This window comes from Beta vulgaris, chromosome 8, assembly GCF_026745355.1.
Source record: "Beta vulgaris subsp. vulgaris cultivar EL10 chromosome 8, EL10.2, whole genome shotgun sequence".
In the NCBI taxonomy this organism is placed as follows: domain Eukaryota; kingdom Viridiplantae; phylum Streptophyta; class Magnoliopsida; order Caryophyllales; family Amaranthaceae; genus Beta; species Beta vulgaris.
The window spans coordinates 9777760-9802770 of NC_079209.1; the positions used below are offsets into that span (position 1 = coordinate 9777760).

The 25011-nt window shown below is 36.7% G+C and overlaps 2 protein-coding genes and 1 non-coding gene across 3 annotated transcripts; 1 reads left to right on the forward strand and 2 right to left on the reverse strand.

Moving 5' to 3' along the window:
- Window positions 1-3772: 3772 nt before the first annotated feature.
- On the forward strand, window positions 3773-3845 carry TRNAF-GAA (transfer RNA phenylalanine (anticodon GAA)). Its single transcript has one exon. It is a non-coding gene; the product is annotated as a tRNA-Phe (tRNA).
- A 3400-nt stretch (window positions 3846-7245) lies between these two features.
- LOC104900976 (uncharacterized) lies at window positions 7246-14033 on the reverse strand. The gene is made up of 5 exons (XM_010688515.4): window positions 13394-14033; window positions 9804-10016; window positions 9002-9210; window positions 8805-8915; window positions 7246-8198 (listed from the first exon to the last, which is right to left on the reverse strand). The coding sequence occupies exons 1-5, from the start codon at window positions 13998-14000 to the stop codon at window positions 7614-7616; spliced, it is 1725 nt and encodes a 574-aa protein (XP_010686817.1). The 5' UTR covers window positions 14001-14033; the 3' UTR covers window positions 7246-7613.
- A 6399-nt stretch (window positions 14034-20432) lies between these two features.
- Window positions 20433-24780, reverse strand: LOC104900977 (glucan endo-1,3-beta-glucosidase 1). Its single transcript, XM_010688516.4, has 4 exons — window positions 24155-24780; window positions 22377-23678; window positions 21019-21046; window positions 20433-20716 (listed from the first exon to the last, which is right to left on the reverse strand). The coding sequence occupies exons 1-4, from the start codon at window positions 24216-24218 to the stop codon at window positions 20551-20553; spliced, it is 1560 nt and encodes a 519-aa protein (XP_010686818.1). The 5' UTR covers window positions 24219-24780; the 3' UTR covers window positions 20433-20550.
- Between the last annotated feature and the right edge of the window lie 231 nt (window positions 24781-25011).

A 25011-nucleotide genomic window follows, 5' to 3' on the forward strand; every position in this document is an offset into this window, starting at 1 on the left:
TCCCAGCATTTGAGAGCATGCACCTTGCTCTCTCCAGAGTGTCTGATTCATGCGTTCTGCAACTCCATTCTGTTGTGGCGTGTTTCTAACAGTATGATGGCGAGCAATCCCTTCATTTTTGCAGAACTCATCGAACTCAGACCAACAGAACTCCAGACCATTATCAGTTCGCAGCCTTTTGAACTTCCTTTCAACTTGATTTTCCACTAAAACCTTCCACTGTTTGAAATTCTTGAAGGCATCACTTTTATGCTTCATCATAATCACCCAAGTCATTCTTGAATAATCATCAATCATAGACACAAAATACCTGTGACCTCCAATAGATGCAACTCGGGAAGGTCCCCAACAATCAGAGTGAATATAATCAAGAGTACCTTTAGTTGTATGAACCGCCTTTGGAAACTTGCTGCGATGAAGCTTCCCAAACACACAGTGTTCACAAAACTCTAGGCTCTGCACCTTGTGCCCACATAGAAGATCCCTTTTTGACAGAATTTGCATCCCTCTTTCACCCATGTGCCCAAGTCTCATATGCCACAACTTGGTCAACTCCTCCTTGTGAATCTCAGATGATGCAACAGCACAGCAAACTGTCAAGTAGACCCCTGAAGAATATATAAGGTACCAACTTTAATACCTTTCAGAACCACCTTTGAACCCTTGTAGACACTCATAGCTCCACCTTCACCTTGAAAACTGAACCCTTGCTACTACTATAGAAGACTCAAAGATATCAGATTCTTTGTCATTAATGGAACATGCCTAACTTCGTTCAAGGTACAGATGTACCATCATGAGTCTCACCCTTATAGAGCCTATTCAACTACTTTGCAGGCAGCACTGTTGGCCATAGAAACATTGCCCCCATCTATCTGCTTGTAAGTTGAGAACCACTCCCTGCATGGACTGATATGATACGATGCCCCAGAATCAAGAACCCACACATCCCTACAATGTGACTGGCTATTAACTACTAGGGCCAGATCTTCCTCAGAATCACCTCCAGTTTCTGCCAAAGCAGCAGAACCTTCACTTTTATCCTGTTGTTTCTTTTTCTTAGGACATTCATTCTTCCAATGCCCTTCTCCTTACAGTAATTACAGATATCAGTAGTTTTAGGACCCTTAGAATTCGAATTTTTAAAGTTCATTTTCTTTTTACCAGATTTCTTTTGTCCCTTCCCTCCAGTAACTACTAATCCAGATGCTTGATTATCTGTACTAGACCCATAAGCCTGGTGACGGACTTCTCTAGTATGCAGAGCAGATCTTACTTCTTCTAACGACATATCTTCTTACCAACAATAAAGGAATCCAAAAATTCTCATATGACATAGGCAAAGATACCAACAATATTAAAGCAGCATCCTCATCATCTACTTTAACATCAATATTTCGCAGATCTAGTAAGATGGTATTTAATTTATCTAAGTGATCTCTTAGAGACGTACCTTCCTGCATACGCAGGCTGAACAGACGTTGCTTCAAAAGCAACTTGTTGGTTAGAGATTTCGTCATGTACAAGCTCTCTAACTGCAACCACAGACCAGCAGCAGTGTCCTGCTCCGCAACTTCAGTAATTATGTCGTCAGACAGACACAACATAATTGTTGAATGCGCTTTCTCCTCCAGAATTTCCATCTCAGCGGTAACTGAATCCGTTGCCTTCTTGGCCAACGGTGCCCACAACCCCTGTTGCTTCAGTAAAGCCCGCATCTTGATTTGCCACAGACTAAAACTATTCCTCCCAGTAAATTTATCAATTTTGACATTCATCCCAGACATCTTTCTCACACAGAACGCGTTTCCGCGTTTACCGGGCAGCCGCCCGATCGGGTCGGGCGAACCCGCCCGATCGGGCGGTAATTCTTTCCGTCCCCAGCTTCGTTGCGCGCCCGGTCGGGTGAAGTCGCCCGAGTCGTTGTTCGGTGACTCGCCCGATCGGGCGAACCAGCCCGATGGCATCGGGCGAACTCCTTTCACTCCTATTCTTCAGCGCGTTGCGGGCCCGATCGGGCGGTACCCCGAAACTCCCTTTTGACGCATTTCTTCGAACACCTTCGATGCACAATGATTCAAGGCATATTTCTACAAGGGATATGAAGTATATCAAGGATAATAAAGCTAATCTTGTTATGTTTGTTGTTGTAATAAAGTAAAAGTAGTTACCCCTTATAACAAACTTTATGTTTTAGTTCAGCCAGTATAAATAGCAGCTTGATATATGGTTATTTCCTCATTTTTTCATAATTGACTATTCACCTTCTCAATACATATTTCTTTTTATCTTTTTAGAATCTGGGCTAATCTTCTTTAATTAACAACATCATATTTGTTTAATTATTTTATAGTGGCTATCATTCCTGTAATTCTTTACAGCTCTTCCTTCTTTCCACTTAAGTCGTTCTGTAAATTGGATAACTTTTTTACTTTATCCATTATTGGGTACATAATGTTTTTTCTATCTCAACTATACTATGAACCCACATCATTACATTATTATCTCACAACCTTATTCTTTATCATGCTTTTAGAAATAATAAAAAAGAATAAAAGATTCACTTCCACAAACCCTCTCTTCCTTGCCTTTACATTGGAGTTTTTTTTTTTTTTTTTTGGAGTCTTAGAAGAATGGTCAAGAACAAACAAATTATGAATATTAATGCGAGGCTTTTTTGGGACCGTTTGAAGTGTCATATAGAATTGATGAACCACATATTTAGCCTAGAGGATGTCAAGTCACAAAAATATGTCTAACCTACAATTATAAATCTAGACTTTAATTTGACAAAAAGAAATTGTAAATGCACATAATATAAGTACATATATTTGTAACCAAGTTTGCTTGGTGGAGATGATAGGAAACTCACCTTGTGACTTTGAGGTCACGACTTCGAACCTCACTACCTACTCGTACTCAAGAGTAGGGATTCTCTTATATTCCCCTACTCTCAAGTGTTGATCTGTATAGCTGGGTTGGCTGATTTGTGATAGGTGTTGGTCCAATAGAGTCCTTCTTCTTACCAAGAGGTCCCAAGTAAGAATTCAAAAAAAAAACATCTCTATTCTATATGTCAAGAGGGGTAGGACACCAAAAATATAAAAACCCCTATTTTACCCCCCCCCCCCCCCCCCCAAAACTAATGAAGCAAATTATATCCAATAGAATAATTAACAAAAAGGAAAAAAAGGGGGGGACAAAAAAAACAAAAGAGAAACAAAGATTTTTTTATTTTTTTTTCAATCAGTAACTTCTCCACTTATCTCAAGTAACTGTCAAAACAAAAAATAACAAAAGGAAAAAGGAATATTACAACCAGTAAAAACGTATTTCTATTATATAAGGGAAGAGAATGGGGATACCAAAAATGGTAAATCTTTTTTATAGCTTTAAGTAATAAAATACAAATTCACCATCTTTTATCATTATATCATCAATTAATAAAATATTTACATCATCATTGATTTATTGGTTTTCAAAAAACAGAAAAAAAATATAATGAACTTTATGAACAATTTTTTCGTATATATTATAACGCAATTGACCTTTTGTTTGTTTTCGCACGTATCGCGTGCATATAGGACTAGTATATTTGTATTGTAGGTACAAACCTAACACTAGTTTTTGAATAATATAAGTGACAAAATATAATAACATAGTCCATAGTTTAAGTTTCATCTCAAAAACAAAATGTTTTATTCCTCTTATATGTTAAAGGGAAGTGTCTTCGTGTTATATTAATGTAAATAGGTTGCAATTCTAACATCTAGCGGGGATAGCTCAGTTGGGAGAGCGTCAGACTGAAGATCTGAAGGTCGCGTGTTCGATCCACGCTCACCGCATTTTTGCGTTTTCTTTTTCCCCTTTGACCTTCTCTTCCCCTCTTCCATCTACTTAATGGAATGTAATTTTTTCAATTGAGGAATGTCATTCTTATGGGAAGTAAATATTACAATAAAAAATATTGAAATGATAATGACTAATATATTTATTCAAGTAAAAAACTTATATGGAGCTGTCCATATTAAATTATTGTGGATTTAAACACCTAATGCTAATTCATGTGATTTATGACAAAAAAGGTCACTATATAAAAAAATAGATATAAAAGATGAGTAGATGCATATTGTGAAGTTTGACAATGTGAAAAAAATAGTTTACGATATCACAAAGTGAAAATTTCATCAGGATAAATTAATGTGAATGTAATTTTTTTTAATTGAGGAATGTCATTCTTATGGGAAGTAAATATTACAATAATTTTCCTAAAAAAAATATTGAAATGATAAGGACTAATATATTTATTCAAGTAAAAAATATATATGGAGCTGGTCCACATTAAATTAGTGTGGTTCTAAACACCTAATGCTAATTCATGTGATTTATGAAAGAAAAAAGTCACTATATAAAAAAAATAGATATAAAAGATGAGTAGAAGCATATTGTGAAGTTTGACTATGTGAAAAAAATAGTTTACGATATCACAAAGTGAAAATTTCATCAGGATAAATTAATGTGAGAATGAGTGACTATATTTTTTTTTTTTTAAAAAAAAAACAGTCACTATCGTAGATATTAACTGTATAGTACTCTCTCTATTTTTTTATCGTTCTCACTTAGAATCTAGACACTATTCATACATATAGAGAATATTCTCAAAAAAAAAATCAATTTACAAGAAAAAAAACCATGTGAGGTCTTGTTTAATTCATCTTAATTAGTACATTATTAATATTCAATCGTTATAATTTTTACTAATAGATAATGAAAGATATTTAAGTTCAAAGATATACATTGGGAGTGTGGGACATACGCACGGAAAAGTGAGAAAGATATAAAAAAAACAGAGGGAGTATAATCAAGATTTTCAAAGGTAAGTATATTGAAAAAAAATGTCACTATGTTAAATAAGTTGCTTTGATTCACAATAATTTTATTGTGCATCGGGTCCATACAAGACTAACTCTTTATCCAAATCTATTACTTGAGTTGTATCCTCTCGGAAAAAGGAAAAAAAAAAAGGTGGTTAATCAAATACTTCGTTTCATTCTACAAAAAGATGACAATCAAATACTTCGTTTCATTCTACAAAAAGATGACAATACTTCGTTTCATTCTACAAAAAGATGACAATTTTCATGTATTCTAGATTTCGGAAAAAGGAAAAAAAAAAGTGGTTAATCAAATGTGTCTAGTTTTACATCTCTTAACATTCATATTTATAACGTTTTTTCACCATATACCCCTGACAAATTTTTTTTTGCACCGTATACCCTTTCAACTTTCCAAATTCATCATATACCCCTCACATTTCGAAAAATACTTCAACCTACCCTTTTCACTAACGGTGTTAGACTTCCGTTAGTCATTATGCCCTAATTCCCCCTAACCCTAATTAATTAACCTAAACCTAAGTCAAACCTTAACCTTAACCCCATAATCTAATACCCTTACCCTTACTCTTACCCTAACCCTAACCCTAACCACCCCCCTTCCCCCACTCCTTACCCCTAGCCACTCACTTCCCCACCTCCCAGCCCCCCTCCACCGCCGCCCCCTCCCCTTCCTTGACAGTCGCGCCGGCCCCCCTCCCCTTCCCCGCCAGTTGCGCCGCCCCCTCCCCTCCCCTTCTCGCTAGTCGCATAGCCCCTCTCCACCACCCAGAATCCCCCTCCCCCGCACCGCCGCAGCCGCCTCCCCCCTCCCCCTCTCCGAAGCTCCGATCCGCAGCCTCCCATGCATCCCCGCAGCCCCTTCCCCCTCCCACGCATCTGAATTTTCGAACCCAGAAATTTCGTACCCAGAAATTTCGAACCCAGAATTTTAAAGAACTCAGATTTAAAGAACCCAGATCTGAAGAACGCAGATTTTCGTACCCATGGGGGATGCGGGATACATGGGAGGGGAAGGGGAGGGGCTGCGCAACGACGGGGGAAGGGGAGGGGGGATGCGCGACGATGGGAGAAGGAAGGGGTTGTGGGAGGGTGGAGGGGGCGGGGTTGCAAGGGAGTGGGGAGGGGATTGTCGGGGAGTGGGGTTCGGGGTGGTGGGAGGAGGACTACAGTGGTGGTGTGGTGGGGGTGGGTGGGGTGGTGGGGGTGGGAGTGGGGGATGGGGTTAGGGTTAGGGTATTAGGGATAGAGTATTAGGGTTAGGGTTAGGTTTAGGGTTAGATTTAGGTTAGTTAAGTAGGATTAGAGGGTGATTAGGGGTTAATGACTAACGGAGTTTAACACCGTTAGTCATTAAGGGTAACTGGATGTATTTTTTCAAAAGTGAGGGGTCTATGGTGAATTTCAAAAGTCGATAGGATATATGGTGCAAAAAAAAAATTTGTCAGGGGTATATGGTGAAAAAACCGTTATTTATAACTATTCAAAAATTATGAGAATCTGTAATTCTAAACATACATATTAAAACAAATTTCACATGATAATATTTACAAACTAATAGATAAGAAAATTCTAACTAGAGGAAGAAATATAACCATTTAAAACGAACAAAAAAATAAAAATAAATTATTTGATATCCTTTAACGTAAACTATGTGCATCTCATATAACTCCTCTGTTCTTTAGTTGCTACACTTATTATTTTTATCCAGTCCAATGAACTACGAGCCTTAATATCTTTAATTATGAATAATTAAAAACTATAGAATTTTGATATTTGAAAATTATATATTTAGAAAAATCTAACAAGATCACATTTGACTATATTTTTCTATATACATAATGAAAGACAAACCGAACAAGTTAAAACGTAGGAAATATTAGCTTTTTAGCTAGCTTAATCCGTCAAGTTTTGAAGGTAGTTTTTGGATATCAAAGACTTGAGATCATTTGCTATACGCTACATTCTAAAGTTCTTCATCTAAGTTAGTACCTGTATAGGTATCTAAGCCTTAATATCAAATACTATTCACTACATTCTTAAATTCCATTCTTTCTTATCCAAATATTACATCAACAAGTACTTCATATGCACCCTAAAGTACACTTCCACCGTTTTTTCTTTACTTACAAAGTTGGAGCATGGAACAAGAACTTAGGAGAAGAGAAAGATAGAAAGATTAACAAAAAAACCTAAAGTGCTAGGAGAAAGAAAAAAAAAATATATTGCCAAAAATATCAATGTTTCAAATGATGTGCAACTTCGTAAAATGAAAATGTAGCAAGTTCAAAAAATGAAGGAACTAGTAGTGGCAATACAATTAGAACTAAATAATCAACAATATTCAGTCTAAAAAAAATTCAACTTAATATTGATGGCATTTCCAACATATAATCTCTCTAAAGCTTCCATGTACAAAATCTCAAAGCTGATTTTCCGACAAAAAGGTGGCAATCCAACTATACAAAGTGAGCAGGGCTTTTTACCTATCGCAGCTGCGCAAAATAAGAGGTTTATTGACATTCTTACCCTTATAAGTGTGTACGAGGGATTTTTGAGCTAACAAGGGTAAAAATACAGTATCCCTCTTTAGCCGATAGAGAAACAGTTAGTTAAATAGCTTTGCTCATACAAAAAAACCTCCCTAGCAAAGCCAACAAAGTAGTTAAACGGGGAAAATATATCACCCTGTACAAAACTTTGGCAATATACTACTACTTAGCTACTAGTAATTGTCAGAAGCAAACCAAAGTGGTCACTAGGCAAAACTGGAAGTGTTAATTCCTGTATCTTGTTCTTCAATTTTTTCTGCTTGCTGTATGTCACACCTGGTATTGCCTCAGTTCCAATCATATCTATGCAGCTAATCTCAAAACCACTCAAACGGCAAATAAATCTATCAAGCCGTTTTTGCAATGCACGGTTTCCAGTCAACATTTTGTTTGACTTGGTATCATACGTCCATCCGACTTCAGCAGGTCTTAGCTTCTCCCAAGCATCGAACCATCCTTCACTGACTGGAAAGTTACCATCACGTTTATCATCCCAGTTCATATCACCACAAAATATGACATTCGGATACTTCTGAAGAAAGTTTATGGCCTCCTTTGCCTGGTTAACTCGTTCCTTGCTGTACATTTGATCCCATGTTGGGGGTCCCGGGGAAGGACTCTCGAGATGACTCGTGGCAATCACAAGTAAGTTGTTCGGGTTCACTTCTATTTCAGCAACACAGAGTTCTCGGCCCATCGCTGAGTAGCTGAACTCTTTACAGCTAAATGATTTTACTGGAAGCTTGGCCAACTGCAAGAAAATTCATTAAATTATAATTATTGGTTACCTCTGAATAAAGTTTATTTGTAAACAAAAGAAAGTTCATACAGCAAAGACAATGGTTCAACTTATCAAATGGGAATACGTAGAATAGGGTTTAGGAAAGAGACATAACATGTAGCAACAGATGCCCACAAAGTCAGAAACCAATTGTCACATGCATTGTATTCGATAATGAATGAGTATTGAAAGAAATAATAATATATTTGGAATAGATAGACACTAGGGCTTCGTTGTTTTCGCATAAATCCCTTAACTACACTAATCTGAACTTATTACCACGCTATTGAACTTATTTTCTTATCTGAGCTTGTTTTAGGCTTTTAGCTGTGATTTAAACTTGGGTATTTCTGATTTAGATTAACTCTTTCTAATCTGTCCTTAGTGGCCCTTGATAAAACTAAGTATATTTATTAAGCTTTATGAACGAAGATATACTACATCAAACGGAACTTTTGAAGAGAAACAAAAGAATTCTAGTGATCAATTTTGCAAGTGTAACCAGTAACCACTGTTAGATATAACCGCCGAAATGAAAAGTTGCAAGAACGGAACAGAAACAGGTCATCTACTCACCTGCATGCAATAGTACCCCCTAGAGCCTGCCTCTTCATAGGAAAGGGAGCATTTATATTTCTTCCACCACAAAGATTTTCGGAGAATGTCATAGATCATGGGAGTAACCTCCTAGAACACCAAAGAGAAACACGTTACACATGCAAGATATTAAACATATTAACAGCTTGTGATATGGAAAAGCCAGATAGAAGAACCTGAAAACAGATAACATCTGGAGAGTGTAGCTGAATCAGGTCACCAATTGCTTGCATTCTGTTATGCACTTCTATGTCTTCTCTAAACCAAACATTGTAAGAAAGGATCTTTATTACACCTGAAACTTCCTTAAGTTCAGCATTTTCAGTAGCTTCCATGGAAGCGGAATTGCCATTGGCCTTTTCTATGCCAAAGTCATCAACAGAATCTGCAACACAGATTAATAAAGCATACTCTTGTATCATTCTTATGCCACATCCAAACCACGAAAACACAGTGAGTGTACAATTGATCTGGTACTCCCCAATGAGTTAGGCTCTGGTTGGCTAGAGTGAAAATCTTTCATGAAAAAATTTAATTTTCCATGAATAGCATTTTGCAAAGAAATAAACAACCGTAAATTTGTTTCACTTAGTTGGGTTCATTTACAAGAACAGTTCAAAACAACAAAAAAATGAAGAAAGATAGGAAAGGATTGATGGGAGAAGAGGTAGAGGAAGGTAATGCAATGTATTTAGGTAAGGGATAGGGACAAAAATACTCTTGGGAGGACTATTTTCCACCCTTGAGATAATCAATATCCGCCCTTTACAAATCAAACAAAGAAATATGAGAATCACTTTCCCGGTGTATAAATTCTTAATGCAGTCGAGCAAATCAATAACTTTCGTCAAAGTAGTCATGAATTTTGCATTATTTCAGACTCTGAAGTATATTAAACTTTCAGGAACAACAAAAGAAACAAATTTTTAACAATCTAAAAGAGGGAGAATAACAAAAACCTGCAGAATCAGTACTAACCTAAAACTGAAACAGTTTTCCTGGAAGATTTAACCTCGCAAAAGCCATCTAGTTTGATGGGTTTCTCAATAAAGTCGCCCAAGTCACAGAGTTTCCTCTTTAATGTGACGCTGCCCTCGGCATTGTCAGCAATCTTTGCTGGTGCTAAACCCTTCATAACTGCAGCTGGTTCTTCTTTCTTCGCACTGAAGCAACTGACAGCAGCATCATTCTCTGCCATCCAAATCACTCAGTAATTATGTGCATTCATGGTCATTCAACCTGATTACAGAGTGAAATATCCTCCAATCTCTATTAACTTCCCACTCTAATGCATTTGCAGCACTATAATCTATATGCTAGGCATATATATCTCGTTTAGTATGGAAACTATTGATTACAAATATCAGTATTTCTACTCTACAGGGGAAATAAAGTTTTGTTGTTCAGACCCCTCCATAGATATAATTTAGTGAGTTAGATGAGCTCAGCCGTAAATTGACTGATGCGAGCAAAAAAAAAAGTAATTATCTAGTTGAGAAAGATACAAGAAGTTCCCCTTTCCACAACATGAGAAGTTTACTTGAACTTCCCGTGCTTCTTACATTCAACAAAATAGATTTCAGCAACTTCTTGGGAATTAAAACTTAGCTTCTACATTCAGTCAAACAACATGAGAATGTTATCAATGTGCAAACGAGTCCAAATATTCATCTCAATGCAGGTTAGATCTTTCTTTCATTTTCATGTGCCATTATTATTCCCCTTTTTTCGTTTTAGGGATGGAGAGAAAGAAAATAAAAGTGAAGTTCATAAAGATAAATCAATCTATGATAAGAAGACACAGACCAAACTTCTACCCAGCATATCATACATAATAGAGTAGGTTGTGCCATAGAACTCCTCAATCTTTCATGGACTTAATTGTAATCATGTTGTTAAAATTGAGCTTCTAGTTTGAATCGTGAATGACCTTTAGAATCGAATCATAGAATCGTAAGAATCTACAAGCACGTATAATCAAGATATTGCACTTCATCTTCATTGAATATGCTAAAATTATAAGTTAAAAGACTTAAAAATTGGAAAAAATAAGTGTTTGCCCAATAAATTGGCAATAATTAACAATATATATCTATTATTTTCTTAGTTAGCATGATTTAAATTTGATAGGTTTTCGCTAGTCAACAGAAATGTATAGAACCGTCTAGAATCGTGAATCGAATCGTCTACCATATTTTGAATCGTAAAATCGTTAAAATTTTAAGATTTGAATCGTAATTTTAATAACTTGGCCCTCCATCCCTCTAGAGCTTTACCCATTTGCTTTGCTCATAAGTGAAAATTCATCTATACTGACCATATCTGTTATTAGATTTATGTTAATGTGAGATTTCACACCATACCTACAGCACTTTAGTTACAGACTTGCAGCTATGACTGAGTTGACACAGCCACAAAGTTAAGACAAAAAACTACTCACAATTATAATCTTCAGGAAAATCTTTACTGAAAAGAAGGAATTCAAATTAACACCCGAAATAGACAGCTCAAATTCACCCTAGAAGCAAGATCAATATACAAGAAGTAAATAGTATGAGGTTAGAGGTACATGGGAAAACTATACTTCAACTCCAAAAACATAATAATTTATCAAGCTCACAACAAAGGAAGAAACTTTACAAAAATGTTAATTACAGACCCTTTTTGACATAAAGCAACTAACTTTACATGAACAGAATCATCAAATGACCGAACAACAATGAAGGACCTGAAATGAATCATAAACACATCTGCACATAACCAAACTTGATAACTAGATAAACTAATCAAACTGACCATAAAAATAATTTTTTTTAGTCAATAAATTAGATGGAAAATACAAAAGAAAACCTTCATTTGTTAGTGCAATCATTCATGACTTGAAGAGGGAAAAAAATGCCATACCTTTGGAGACAAAACCTAAATCAGAGCATGGGAAAAGTCTGGGAAAGGGAAAACCCACAGAAAATGATTGGCATGGGGGGTCTTGGGAAGGAAGTTATTTCCAAAACCCAAATATAAGGGATTTAGATTCCCATTCCTCCCCAAGCACCCCATACCCATTACTTCCTGTAGACTCATCTCCCTTTCCCACTACTTCTCTATAATCTTCTCTCTTTCTCTTTCTCACACATACAAGATAAAGAGATGAAGTAGAGATTTGGAAGGAGACATGGGTTTTGAGACAATCAAAGTATTGAGATTTATAGAAGAGAAGAAAGGTAAGGTTTTAATAATACCCCACAGAAACCCCGTGAGTTTTGTGTCACACACACTGCCCTTTTTTTCTTCTTTTACCTGTCATAAAAGTTTTAGGGTTCAAATTCAATGCTAACCCAGATGTCATGACCCGATTTAGTATGGATTCTCATGATCGGGGCAATCCCATGAAATTCTATATAGTTTTGTATTTAACCTATAAAGGTCATTTATTCACATTTTTTAATGAAAAAGAAGATAATGAAAGGAAGAATCGGGGATCGAGTCTTATCCTTAGGAAATTGGGTTACCTTTTATTTCTCTAAACTTCTCAAGGTTTCACTCGACAAGTTACACAACTAATTGAACACATGTGGTCCTGACTAATATGAAAATATCCAAGACAAACAAAAAAATTACTAAATTTGTTGTGTTTATGAGAATGTCTCTACTAGATTTATAAGATAAAAATTCAGCTAACTAAAATTTAGCCAAATAGCTTATACTCGATAAAAAAGAACTTTGTTTGCCTATTAAATCAAGGCAACATAAATTGAGTCATAAACAAAGTGACTATTTGGCTAAATTTTAGCTAGCTAAATTTTTTCCCTGAATCTAGTGAGTTAATTTTAATTTCACTCGTTTTTTTTAGCTAACTAGTAAAATATACTTAAATAGAGTCTTTAGTCAACAAGGTTTATTTAATTTAGCGACTATCATAAACAATGCAAGTCAAGTGTTGCTTCAAATCAAATAAGATTATCATATCATTTATCATCCCAACCAATTATAAAATGATATGTAAAATAATATTTTTCACTAACCTCTTTATCTATGAAGGTTAAGCTCCTGTTGAAATAATATTAGTTCAACATATTCTTAGCATATCATTTTATAATTAATTGGGACCATGAAAAATGTGACCATCCTGCCTAATAGCTTTGTTGATGTCAGAAAACCTCTAGTCCTCTATCAACAACCATCTTTCATACAAAACAATAGTACAACATACACATAAATGCACAACATTTTATACCTCACGTTGAAATAAAATACTCCGTAACTAATTACTAGCAATATTTTACTTCTCACAAATAATAGCAGATGTTTAATTCCGTAGGGAGGGAGTACATTGTTTAAATTTATATACCCAACTACTATAATTTATGAAAATTCCTCATATTATTGGTCTTTTTTCACTCTTTTCATCTAATGACAGCATTAAACAATGAACATCCTACATAAAACAATATAATATCAAAAGCAATAGAAAAATGATATCTTTCCCATCAATTGAACTTCAGGAAAGATAAAAACAGAAAGTTAAAAACAAATAAACAAAAATAAGAACATGAAACATTCATACTGACCAGAAACTAGGTCTTGAAGTTTGCGCTTATTAGAAGCAGAACTCCAAAGCCCACCCAATTTAACACTATGATCAACAATTTGATGAGTACCCAATTGAGTTTGAACCTTATTATTCAAACCAAAATCATCAATTTCTTGAACTTTACCCGAATTACAGCGGCGCAAGGGGTAGAAGATGGAACCCACAGAAGAAGATCCGTCAAAATCATCATTTGGGTCATTAGAATCCAAGTCTTGGATGTAGGAGAGAGAAGCGCGAGTGTCGCAAACTTCGCAATTCGAGCGACTATAAGAATTGAGAAAGGTGCAGGCTTTGCAAGACCATTTTGAGGGTGAGGAAGAAGAAGATGAAGGAAGAATTGAAGAAGATGAGGAGAGAGAAAATGGGGTTTGACAGATTTGGCAGGTTGATTTTTGGGTAGGTGGGTTGAGGAAAGTGCATTTGGAGCAAGCCCACGAAGAGGAAGAAGAAGACATGGTTGTTGAAGAAGAGAGAAATTGGAATTTGAGATGGTGAAGGGTTTTGTTAGGGTTTTTGATGGGGTGAAGTTGAAGAAGATGGAGGGAAGAAGAAAGTTTGGTTTGAAAGGGTGAGAATGAGATCATTTGAATTTTGAAATGGAAGTGATTGGAATTCTCAATTTATTGAAATCCTCCCTTTTCATTGTATAATCTCATTTTTATGGTTATGGTCATGGATTAAATTGTAGTAGAAAATAACTACCCCATAATCCATAGTTAAGAAAAAGTATGTTATGTTAACTTTATTTTTAATCCTTAGAAAAAAGTATAGATGAGATCTAATAAACTCTAGCGAGTAAATTAAGGTTTCGCATACTTCAAATAAGTTTTACTATAATGACAATAAGTTAATTATAAGATTAGATAGGTAAATATAAGGAATTTTTTCCTAGAATAATGCAAAAGTGGGTTTTAATTCAAGAAATGTACCAAAAAAAAAAATCATGCGTACCGTCCACGTAGGACGGCACGCGAGAAATTTTTTTTTTTGTTTGTTTTTGTCCACGTAAACCGCTACTCACGGTAGCGGTTTATACACATTAACCGCTATCTCAAGTAGCGTTTTGTATATATAAACCGCTACTCAGGGTAGCGGTTTACCTGGACAAAATGTTGCAAGCACATATCAAACTCTAGAGTTGGGGATTTCAATAAACCGCTACTTGGAGTAGCGGTTTTCATTAATGAATCGCTACTTGAAGTAGCGGTTTATATCACTCAACGCCAAGGTTTTACTTAAGTAGAAAAAAAAAATTCAGTAAACCGCTACTTCAAGTAGTGGTTTTAGAAGTAGCGGTTTTACTTAAGTAGAAAAAAAAATGCTCGCATGCCGTCCTACGTGGAAGGTACGCAGGGATTTTTTTTTTTTGGGGCACATTTCTGGAATTAAAACCCACTTTTACATTATTCAAGGAAAAAATTCTAAATATAAGTTCAAATTACTAGATAAGCAAAAATAAGTTAAAAAAATGACTAAAAATTGATGCATCTCTTGTGTCGGACGTGGGATTTTGCATATGGGTTGCTAAATGCCGCCCTATTTTTTCCTACTAACGCCTTGTATTTCACTTTCCCCTTCATTCCCTCAGTCATGCCCTTTCCATCCCCTCTGCATTCCTCCTCACCTCTTTCATTCCCTCTCATCTTTCACTCTCCCTCATCCCTTCCAATTCCTCAATTGAAGGACTACAAGATTTAAAAATTTTCCGACAAGTTCACTTTCCAACGACTTTAAATTTTTTTTTACCATCTCGTAATATTACTAAGGAAATGCTAATGTAATTAAAAAAAATCGAATACAACTGGCAGAATATCTTAAACATGACGCTTAGAAAAACTTAGCATTGATACATGGGGTTTAGTGTAATCATTTTTTGTTTCAGTCGCTATTTTGGCCGATTTTACCAGAAATTGAGTTGAAAATGCCGAAAAAGTGCCTAGGCGCCTAAAATAGGCGCCAAACCACAGGAACAGGCGCCTAAAATAGGCGCTCGAACCTGTGGTCAGTCGCCTAAAATAGGCACCTGACCTATGGTAAGGCACCTAAAATAAGCGTCTGTTCCTGTGGTTGGGCGCCTATTTTAGGCGCATGTACCTTAGGTTGGGAGCCTATTTTAGGCGCCTTGCCACTTTTTTGGCATTTTTAATTTTCAACATTTTAAAATTTCGGAAAAGTTGCACGTATTGTAAACGGAAAGGTTGTCGGAGAAGTTGCCGAAGGAGTGGTGGTGTGATGATGTCATACAACCTGATCTTTCAATATGTGATTAGACTCGAAAAGTGGTCGGAAAAATTGCCGGAAAAGTGGTCGGAAAAGTCCTTGGATGATGAGTTGGTGTGAGGAAATAGGAGAGAGAAAGAGAGTGAGGATGTATGAGAGTGGGAGGGAGAAAGAGAGTGAGGAAAACGGTTCAATCTCCAAACAAATAAAACATATAAACTAATAAGAGTAGATTAAATAATTCATGGACAGTTGCTAAATTATATATAATATTTCAATACAATATTTTTCTTAAATTTGTTTAAAAAGTAACTAATATGACAACTTTTTGGGTCAGGGTCGGGTTGTGGTTATCATTTTTGGGCTTTAAAATGGGTTGGGAGGAGAGAGAAAGCTTCCATGTTCACCAATGGAGGATGATGGGTGGAGAGAGAGCGGAAAACCTAACGGCGTTAGATTTCCATCCATAGTAAGGGTATCTTGAGCACAAACACAAACCTCAGGGGTATCGGAGGAATTCTCCAAATATGGGGGGTAATTTGGGAATAACGCCAAACCTCAGGAGTACTTGAGAAAATTTCCCTTATTTTAAGCACATTTAAGTCCAGTTATCAAGTTTATTGTTTAATTTTTTTAAGGACGACTTAAACTTGATCTGAACTTTCTTATCATAAATGCTTTGACTGCTAATAAAGGAGTTCAAGTGAGCTATGGATCTATAAGCAATTAAGCATGCCATTGTCACGTAATAAACGGTGCCTGCTAGTGTCACACTCAACATAAGAAAAGTAGGATGTTGGGGGAAAAAAAGGAAAAATTGATTTAATCAGTCCCAACTTTGAGCGTTCTGACAAAAACGGTCCCAAATTTCGTTTTTTATTGTTCAGTCCCAACTTTTGGGGATACTTTACACGCACGGACCTAGTAGGTTACCAACCTGCTAATGCAGGTAAATACTAGTCACGTGCCTGCACGTGACTTTCTTTTAGTTAACAAAACCAGGAATTCTTTTTTCTATCTTCTTCCTCCTATTTCTTCCCTCATTCCTTCACTGCTCCCTCATCCTCCTCTCCCCTGCCACCCAACCCCCTCCCCTTCCACCCCATTACCCACATACCCTAACTATCACCACTCCCCACCACCCTCTCCCCGTTCCCCGAAACCCCTCGCCTTTTTCCTTTTTAATCCCCAAACTATCAACTCTCGAAGCCCCACTACCTCCAAGAAAGCAAAAGGGGAGTAACAAAACAGAAAAACAACAGCAAAAATGCCCCCACTAGGAGCTCCGCCGACTTTACCAACCGTACTGCCATCTCCATGTTTAGCTCTCTTCTTCTCAAAACCCAAACACACTCAATTTCCTTCCTCTTTTAATTCTCTCTCCTCTCTCTTTCTCCACACCTTCACGCCTTTATTCATCCATCACATTCTCTCTCAAAAACCTCCAATCTCTCTCCTCCCCTACTTTCTGCACTGTCTTAAAACCTCTAATTTCTTTGATGTCTAAAACTACCCAAAAAATCAGAAGCAACCAAAAAATTACCAAAGTAATTGAACCTGAGAACTTAGTCCAGATGAATGGAAACAAGTTGTGGAAGAAATCAATTTGACTAAGAAATATAGGCATAAAATTGCGCAAGAATTAGAATTTGGGTCGAGATTAAGAAGAAGAATATGGCTACAAATATTAATTTGGAGGAATACTTGAAGGTGAGAAATGACAAGTTTTTGCAATTGAAACCCCATATTCTTGATAACCCACCTACGTTTTCTTCCAAAAATGGCAGAAATGGTGATGATGGTGAAGTTAAGAGTAGGAGAGAGAATGTGAATTCTGGTGAAAGTTTGAGGGTAGAGCCCGAAAATTCTAGATGGGCTGTTTATGGTGGTGGATTGGATGATATAACAGAGTTCTTCAACGAAAATTATCAGCCCATTGTTCTTGTTCTTTTTTTCTTTGTTTTCTCTTTCTCTCTCTTTCTATTTTGCTGGGTTTGTGTGATGTGAATCAAAAAAATGGGATGGCAGGAGGAGGGGTGGCAGCCTAGCAGGGGAGAGGGAGGGGACAGTAGTTGCAGAAGAGGGAGGAGGGAGGTGAGAGATAAAGAAAGAGTAGTTAAGTGTAAAAATTCGAAAAGAAAAAGGAAAAGGAGGGGGTTAATTTTTTTAACAGGCTTAGCAGGTATCCTATGAACCTGGACCACGTGTGTAAAGTATCCCCAAAAGTTGGGACTGAACAATAAAAAACGAAAGTTGGGACTGTTTTTGTCAGGACGCCCAAAGTTGGGACCGGTTAAATCATTTTTTCCCAAAAAAAATGCTTTGATTGTTGATGAATGAGTTTAAGGAGCTCTCTTGGATGGTATGTCCAAATGAAGGGGAGGTCCTACTCCTACTTATAGGTATAGCCGGTAAAATTGACCCGTATCCGTTGACTCGATCTGAAACCCGATTTTCACCTGAAACTAACGACCCGAAACCCGAAATAACCCGACCCGAATAAAAATAGACCCGAACCCGAATCTACCCAAACCCGAATCTACCCGACCCGAAAATGACCTGATAATGATGAGCACAACCCGAACCCGACCCGAAAAGTTGTCATATTATTTACTTTTTAAACAAATTTAAGGAAAATATTGTATTGAAATATTATATATAATTTAGCCACTGTCCATGAATTATTTAATCTACTCTCATTAGTTTTATATGTGTTTTATTTATTTGGGAGATTGAAAACCCGATCTAACCCGACCCGATATGACCCGAAATCTCATGGACCCGATATTAACTAGTACTCGAACAAACCCGGCCCGTCCTGAACAAAAAGTTGACCCGATTATAACCCGACCCGTTTTAACCCGACCCGTTTGACCCGTTTGCCACCTCTACTTATAGGCCTCTATGGTGCTTAAGCTTATACGCTCTAAAATCTAGAGTATTCTATACAAATGTTGATACTAGGGGTGATAATGAGCCTGACAAGCTCGCGAGCAGCTCGGGCTCGGCTCGGTCAAAGCTCGGCTCGAGCTCGGGCTCGGCTCGAGACTTAAACGAGCCGAGCCGAGCTAGGCAAAGCTCGGCTCGTAAAGCTCGTGAGCAGCTCGTTTATTATTTTATATTAAAAAAAATATTTATATTAAAAAAATATTTTATATTAAAAAAATTTAATACTAATTTATATTTTAATTTAGATTACAAATTATATATTTTAATTTGTGATCCAACTTCACCTCTACTCCACTAGGCACTAAAGTCCCACATTGGTTAAAAAAACAAGGATCAACCTTATTTTCTTTATAAATAGCTAATATTCCTTACTTCAACTTAAAGTTTAATTTTGTATCTCCTTGGTTGGAAAACAAAAACTATACTTTATTTTCTTCATAGAGGGAATGAAGTGTAATTTTAAATAGTTGATTATTTAATACTTAAAATATTTGTTAATTTTTTCTTTAGTAAAACATGGAGTCCCACATTGAAATTTTAACAATGCTAGGAGGGATTCCAAGTTATAAAAGCATGTAAACAAAACAAGGGTATAATGAGTTTTTTTCTTAACAAAACATGGAGTCCCACATTGAAATTTTAGCAATGCTAAGAGGGATTCCAAGTTATATAAGCATATGTAGAATGAGTTTGTTTATCTTAAACAAAATAAAGTTCCACATTGAAATGGGGATAGTGAGTTTGTTTTTTTCTTTAACAAACCATGAAGTCACACATTGAAATCTTAGCAATGCTAAGAGGGAAATCAAGTTATAAAAGCATATGATGGGTGAGTGAACAAGCTCACCTACTTCGAGCCAAGCCGAGCTCATTAGTCGAGCCTAAACGAGCTCGTGAGCCGAGCCTAAGCGAGCTCGCGAGCCGAGCCTAAGCGAGCTCGCGAGCCGAGCCTAAACGAGCTCGCGAGCCGAGCCTAAACGAGCTCGCGAGTCGAGCTCGAGCCCCAAATTTCCATCATGAGCCGAGCTCGAGCTCGACTCTCCCAAGCTCGGCGAGCTCACGAGCCGAGCCGAGCCTGGGAAATTTTAAACGAGCTCGAGCCGAGCCCAGTGCTATTCGGGCTCGGCGAGCTCGATAAGCACCCCTAGTTGATACAACTTCAAGTCTCATAACAATTGAAGCTCATTTGGTCCTTGAGATGCCCCCTTATTACGTTATTGCACAAGTATTTCATTGAATTTTATGGCTTCTCATAAACAATCCTCCTTTTAGGAGAGTGCTTTCTAGGCAGCACATGGGCACCCATTTCGGCCATATGGCAACCAGGACGCCCCATTGCCCGACTACGTGTATAGGGACTTAGAGATGGTTCATGTCTTCATGATAATTATGCCTCTTACCACTTCTCTAGTTGAAATTAGGAATTAAAGTTGGCTTAAGTGAAGTTTTTCGATCTGTTTAAAGTTTAATTTCTACTCTAAACATTTGCTTGGAATTTAGGAGGGAGAGGGAGTGTATGACTTATAATGAGCCTCTTGGTAGAGACCCTATTGCTAGGACATCCCAAAGAATTTTTCTTAACTATTTTTTATATATAGATAAAAAAAATCCTCTAGCCAAAGTCATGGTGGCATACTAGAGGGGCTAGCCCTTGCAGCTGCACAAGTAATAGAACATAGAAGGCATACTTTTGTATTCAGATTGTAAAGTGCTTTAAAGATCGTTAGGCTGTTAGCTCTATTTCGCACATTATAAGGACTTAACAGGCGAAATAGAAATATGAAAATGGCGCAAAAGCTAGTGACATTCCTTGACGTTTAACTTCTACTTATTACTTTGACAGGGTCTTGAAAAACTCCTTACTAATTCAACACCATATAATGAAGAAAAAAGTTACAGCCAAATGTTACACTTGCCCAAAAAATTACCTTCTATCTTATGTACCTCAAGATCCTCAGCTACTTGCTAAAAAATTACTAGATTGGAAAAGTAATGCAGAAACACAAGAGTACACAAAGAAATCACACTACTATTCGCTAAACTCATTAGATTGCTTCCATAGCTCGAGAATGCTCCGCTGGTAAGTTGAGTTGAATTAACCACCTCGCTTGTCTTGGTTCTTTCCTTCTTACTGCACATTTTAAGAAATAGATAACAGTTGTTAAACAAATACTCTACATCAACTACGAAAAATTTATAATCACATAAGGATCTTTTTTTTGAAAAAAAAACTGTTTTAGAAAAAAATTAGATATATTTAGAGCAGAATCATTTTCCGGGGTTGAGCCACCATGTCCTGCCTATATGGCAATATCGATATGAACCGGGATCAGGCAGTGTCGGTGTAGCTGAAGTGCTCAACATATACAGTAAATTTTTGGACAAACAGCAATAGGAGTAAGAGTGAGAGGTAAGACAGAAATATTGACGGACCTTCCGGGAAATATGCAGCTACCATTACCTACAAAAAAAGCCACATGAATATGAAAACTTTGTAAGGGCCATACTCCAAAATAATGAACTAAATGCATTGGCGTTGCTGTTCTGCAGCAGCAAAGATGCCAACATATAATAAAACATATGAAGTCATTCCAACAGAGCAAAAGGCCAAAGTATTTTTGTATGATGCACTGCATAAAAGATGTGGTCGGGCAGATAGTTGGGCTCCATATGTCAAGCAGTATCTTCTTATAAAGCATTAGCAAATAATATGTTCTTTAGATTTCCAGATTATGAAAAGGTGTCACCTTTAATCTTTTACTACTCTGAAATGGACCTCATTACTGGGAAAACAGCTAACTATAAATTATGTATTATGGTGTTTCTTCCACCTTTTAGGCTAAAAAACTGGACACTCTTTTCCAAAATTACTCTCATCAACAACATTGAAGCTTGGGTCTAATAGAAATTCTCGAGGTTCATGTACGCAATCTTACCCCCAACAAGATCAAGCTGTAGGACTGTCTCACAATAATCTAAGCAAATATTCCTAAATAAAATTAAACTATATAAATAAACATATAAAAGTACCCTGATATCACAATGAGTGATTGTTTGAGACCGTCTGATATAAGAATTTGTCCCGCATAATAGATCGGAAACATCAAACGGGTCTTTTGGCAATTTACTATTTCTTGTATGAGTTATGACGGGAAGGCGGGACCAAACATTATTCCTTGTCTTAAGTAGTGTTATTAGGCACTCTTCCCAATTGATGCTATTGAGACAACATTTCTCATTTTCTGCAACAATGCATTGATGCAGCTTCTCCTACAGTACGAGTGAGCAGTAAAAAATGCTTTCATTTTTTTACTACAGTATAGGCAGGCATGATTCATGCTTTAAAATTTTGCATTATCTTTAGACTTTACACCTAAACATTCGTGTGCAAAGTGGTTTACAGACATTGTAAAAGCATATTCTTTTTCTAATCTGCAAAGAAGATGCTCATTAGAATTAAGCATTCAGCGAAGGTCAGAAGCTTGTGCCTTCAAATTCTTTTACCAAGATTTATGCATTTTTCGCTTTATTGCGTTCACTTAACTTTACACTTAATATTTCCCTGCCTTTCCTACAGAGAAGAGTGAACTAACAGCAAACCAAATTCCAATCCCTCCCCATAGTCCTTTTGGACATGAGACAAGTAAAAAAATCGATATTCACAATGCAAAAACACGTAAAAAAAGCAGCAAAAATCAAGATTAAAGCCTAAAAAAGGAATAATTTAGAATTTATAATTTTGAACATAAGACGACGGAAATCAGTATGACAAATTTGGTGGAAAAACTTACTAGGATCAGAGGTAGTGATCATGGCAACACCTTTGAAATCACAGGATCCGGAAGCCCTTCCCTCCATCTGGTAATAGCTATCAAATGCATAAGAAGCATGATTATGGACATTGTTTGGCTGATAACAAGATTCTCCAGGCTGAATTTCGCTACAGTTAGCCCTTCCCGGACCACAAGCCCAATCCAACGCAGTCTGCAGAGTCTTCGTGTCCACCCCATCCATAGCAATGCAATAAGTTCGGTTTGTTGTATCATTAGCCAAAAAGGTGCCACTTCCCGAAACATGTAACAAATAAACCGGAGTAGTATTCCCATGAAACAACCCCCAATTGGCCTCTGAGATCGGGGGTGACCTTAAATCCTCATTGAACAACTCGTATATATACGCACTAGATGTCATCTCGGGGTGAAATGGGGAGCCACTCTTGTCGAAAACATGTTTAATGAGGTTCGAATTGTATGTATCAGCATTATCCACGGTAGCATACGGCTCTTTGGAATCCCCTTTAGAAGGCCAACCCGTCTCACTCACAAGCACTACAACATCGGTGGTATTGAGGTTTTTCATAGAGAAATAAGCTGAATCGATCATTGCATCATACACATTGGTGTAATGAAGCAAAGTGTTAGGGTCAACCATTTCCTTGGAAGGTGTCAAGGGCTTAAATAAAGAGTTATCCAATGGTACAACACCCTTATTCTCCATAAAAACATAGTAAGGATACAAGTTCATCATCAAAGGAGATTGAGTCCTAGACAAAAACTTAACAATTGGCAACAAATATTGAGTCATTGAGGTGTTGAAAAAAGCCTGAGAAGGTGGGAAAGGATCCAAAATAAGTGAAGCTGAATGTGGGGTTGAAACTTTTATTTGAGTATGAAGATTTGAAGCCACAAGTGCACTGTGAAGTGATTCAAGAGCAGGCAAAAGCAAAGGGGCAGTTGAAGGCATTGTGGTTAAGACTTCATCACCCACAGCAATGGCAATGATGGTGGTTTCCGGGAAGAAAGCGACAACATTCCGGTCCACCCAAGCGGCCGCGGTGGCATTGGAGGATCCAATTGCAATAAGCTGGTTATTTGGTACCCCAATTATGACCCGGATCTTTGTATGGGCAAGGGCTTTCAGCAAATCAGGGTCAGCATCATAGAGTCTCACATGGTTAATCTTTTGTACTTGAAGAAATGAGACCAAATCTGAGGGAGATAAAATGTTTGATATATCTGTTCCAATGTTCACTCCAACATAGGGTTCATCTGGTCCTTTATTTGCCTTAATTTCTCCTATTATTTTCCCTTGAGCTGAAATTTACACAAAGCAATATGACTGTTAAGAGTACAAATTCCACACTGGGTTTCACTCAATTTGATAAACTAGCACATAAGGTTGTGTTGATTTAAGCTAAATGTACAAAAATTACAAACAGGATTGCTCTGTAAGACAGCATATAAATTGAAAAAAATGGCTCAAAATTCAAAATTTTCATCTTCAAATTGTGTTAATTACACAAATTCGAAAATGGGTGCATCTTAGAATGAATCACTTAAACTAAAAATCACAAAATTTCATTCAAGTTCATAGAAATTGAAGTGGTAAAGAAATTAAAAACTTCACCTCTAAATATATGACAATTATACGAAAATGGGTATTATATATATTACCAAAATAAACTCTTGAAAAACTCTAAAAGCTCAGATTTTTGCACAATTAGCTGAAAAGGGTTTGCTAAAATCAGTGAAAAATGAAGTGGGCAAGATTCAAAATGTCTGATAATTACCTGGAAATGGTGAGAATAAGAAGAGAGAGAGGATAAATGAAAGAATGAGGCTAAAAACAGCCATTAGCAAAAGCTTGAGCTTTACTACAGCATCATCCTCTGTCTCAGTCTTCAACTACAGAAGCGTGCGTATAATTTGGTTTTCTCTCTCATCTTTGTTTGGCTTTCCTCTCATTGCTTCTTTTTCTCTTGCTACTTTTGGGCAAGTAGTGAAGCTACAAGACATTTGATTGACAGGGATATCTGATAAAATTTCAGAAATGGTAATAAGTTAGTTTATGAAATTATGATGATATTAAAAAAATGTGGGATTATTGGTAATTTTTATTGGCAATTATGTCAGATTTCTTGCTGATTTTAGTATTTTGGAGTTTTTGAAGCTGGGTTTTTTGAATCAAAGAAAACAGCAGTACTGTATAAGTACTAGATTGCTTAATTTCTCTAATGATTTGGTAATTTGGGTTTGGTAAGCTGACCACAGAATAGAAGTTATTTCGCTTTCTAAGTTTCCATCATGGTTGGTGAGAAAGCTAAGTAGAATAGTATCTCTTCCTGATAAATAGGTCCAAATGTGAAGATTGGCAATTGAAAATTGAGCACTTCTTTGCCATTTGGAAAACTATGTTCCCAAGTTCCATGCATGTGTTAGCCCTTGGGGTGATAGTAATTAATTGAATTCTGGTGAACTTGAACTTTAATTGAACATATTTGAGTGAATTTTTGCTATGTTTTGTTTTCTTTTGATAGATTAGTGGGTTCCTTCATCTCATACTCCCTCCGTCTCAAAAAATAGTTCCCATTTTCATTTTGAGTGTCCCAAAATATAGTTCTCATTTCCATATTTAGTTCCATATTTT

Bases quoted from the DNA above. Each gene is read 5' to 3' on its own strand.
- LOC104900976 (XM_010688515.4), bottom strand. From the start codon at position 14,000: ATGATCTCATTCTCACCCTTTCAAACCAAACTTTCTTCTTCCCTCCAT. The intron at 9,211-9,803 runs GTTAGTACTGAT...TCTGTGTTGCAG, and splicing joins GAAAACTGTTTCAGTTTTAG to ATTCTGTTGATGACTTTGGC. The intron at 8,916-9,001 runs GTTCTTCTATCT...TTGGTGTTCTAG, and splicing joins CAGATGTTATCTGTTTTCAG to GAGGTTACTCCCATGATCTA.
- LOC104900977 (XM_010688516.4), bottom strand. From the start codon at position 24,218: ATGGCTGTTTTTAGCCTCATTCTTTCATTTATCCTCTCTCTCTTCTTA. The intron at 23,679-24,154 runs GTAATTATCAGA...TGTAAATTTCAG, and splicing joins CTTATTCTCACCATTTCCAG to CTCAAGGGAAAATAATAGGA. The intron at 21,047-22,376 runs GTAAGTTTTTCC...CTTTTTTTGTAG, and splicing joins GATCACTACCTCTGATCCTA to GTAATGGTAGCTGCATATTT.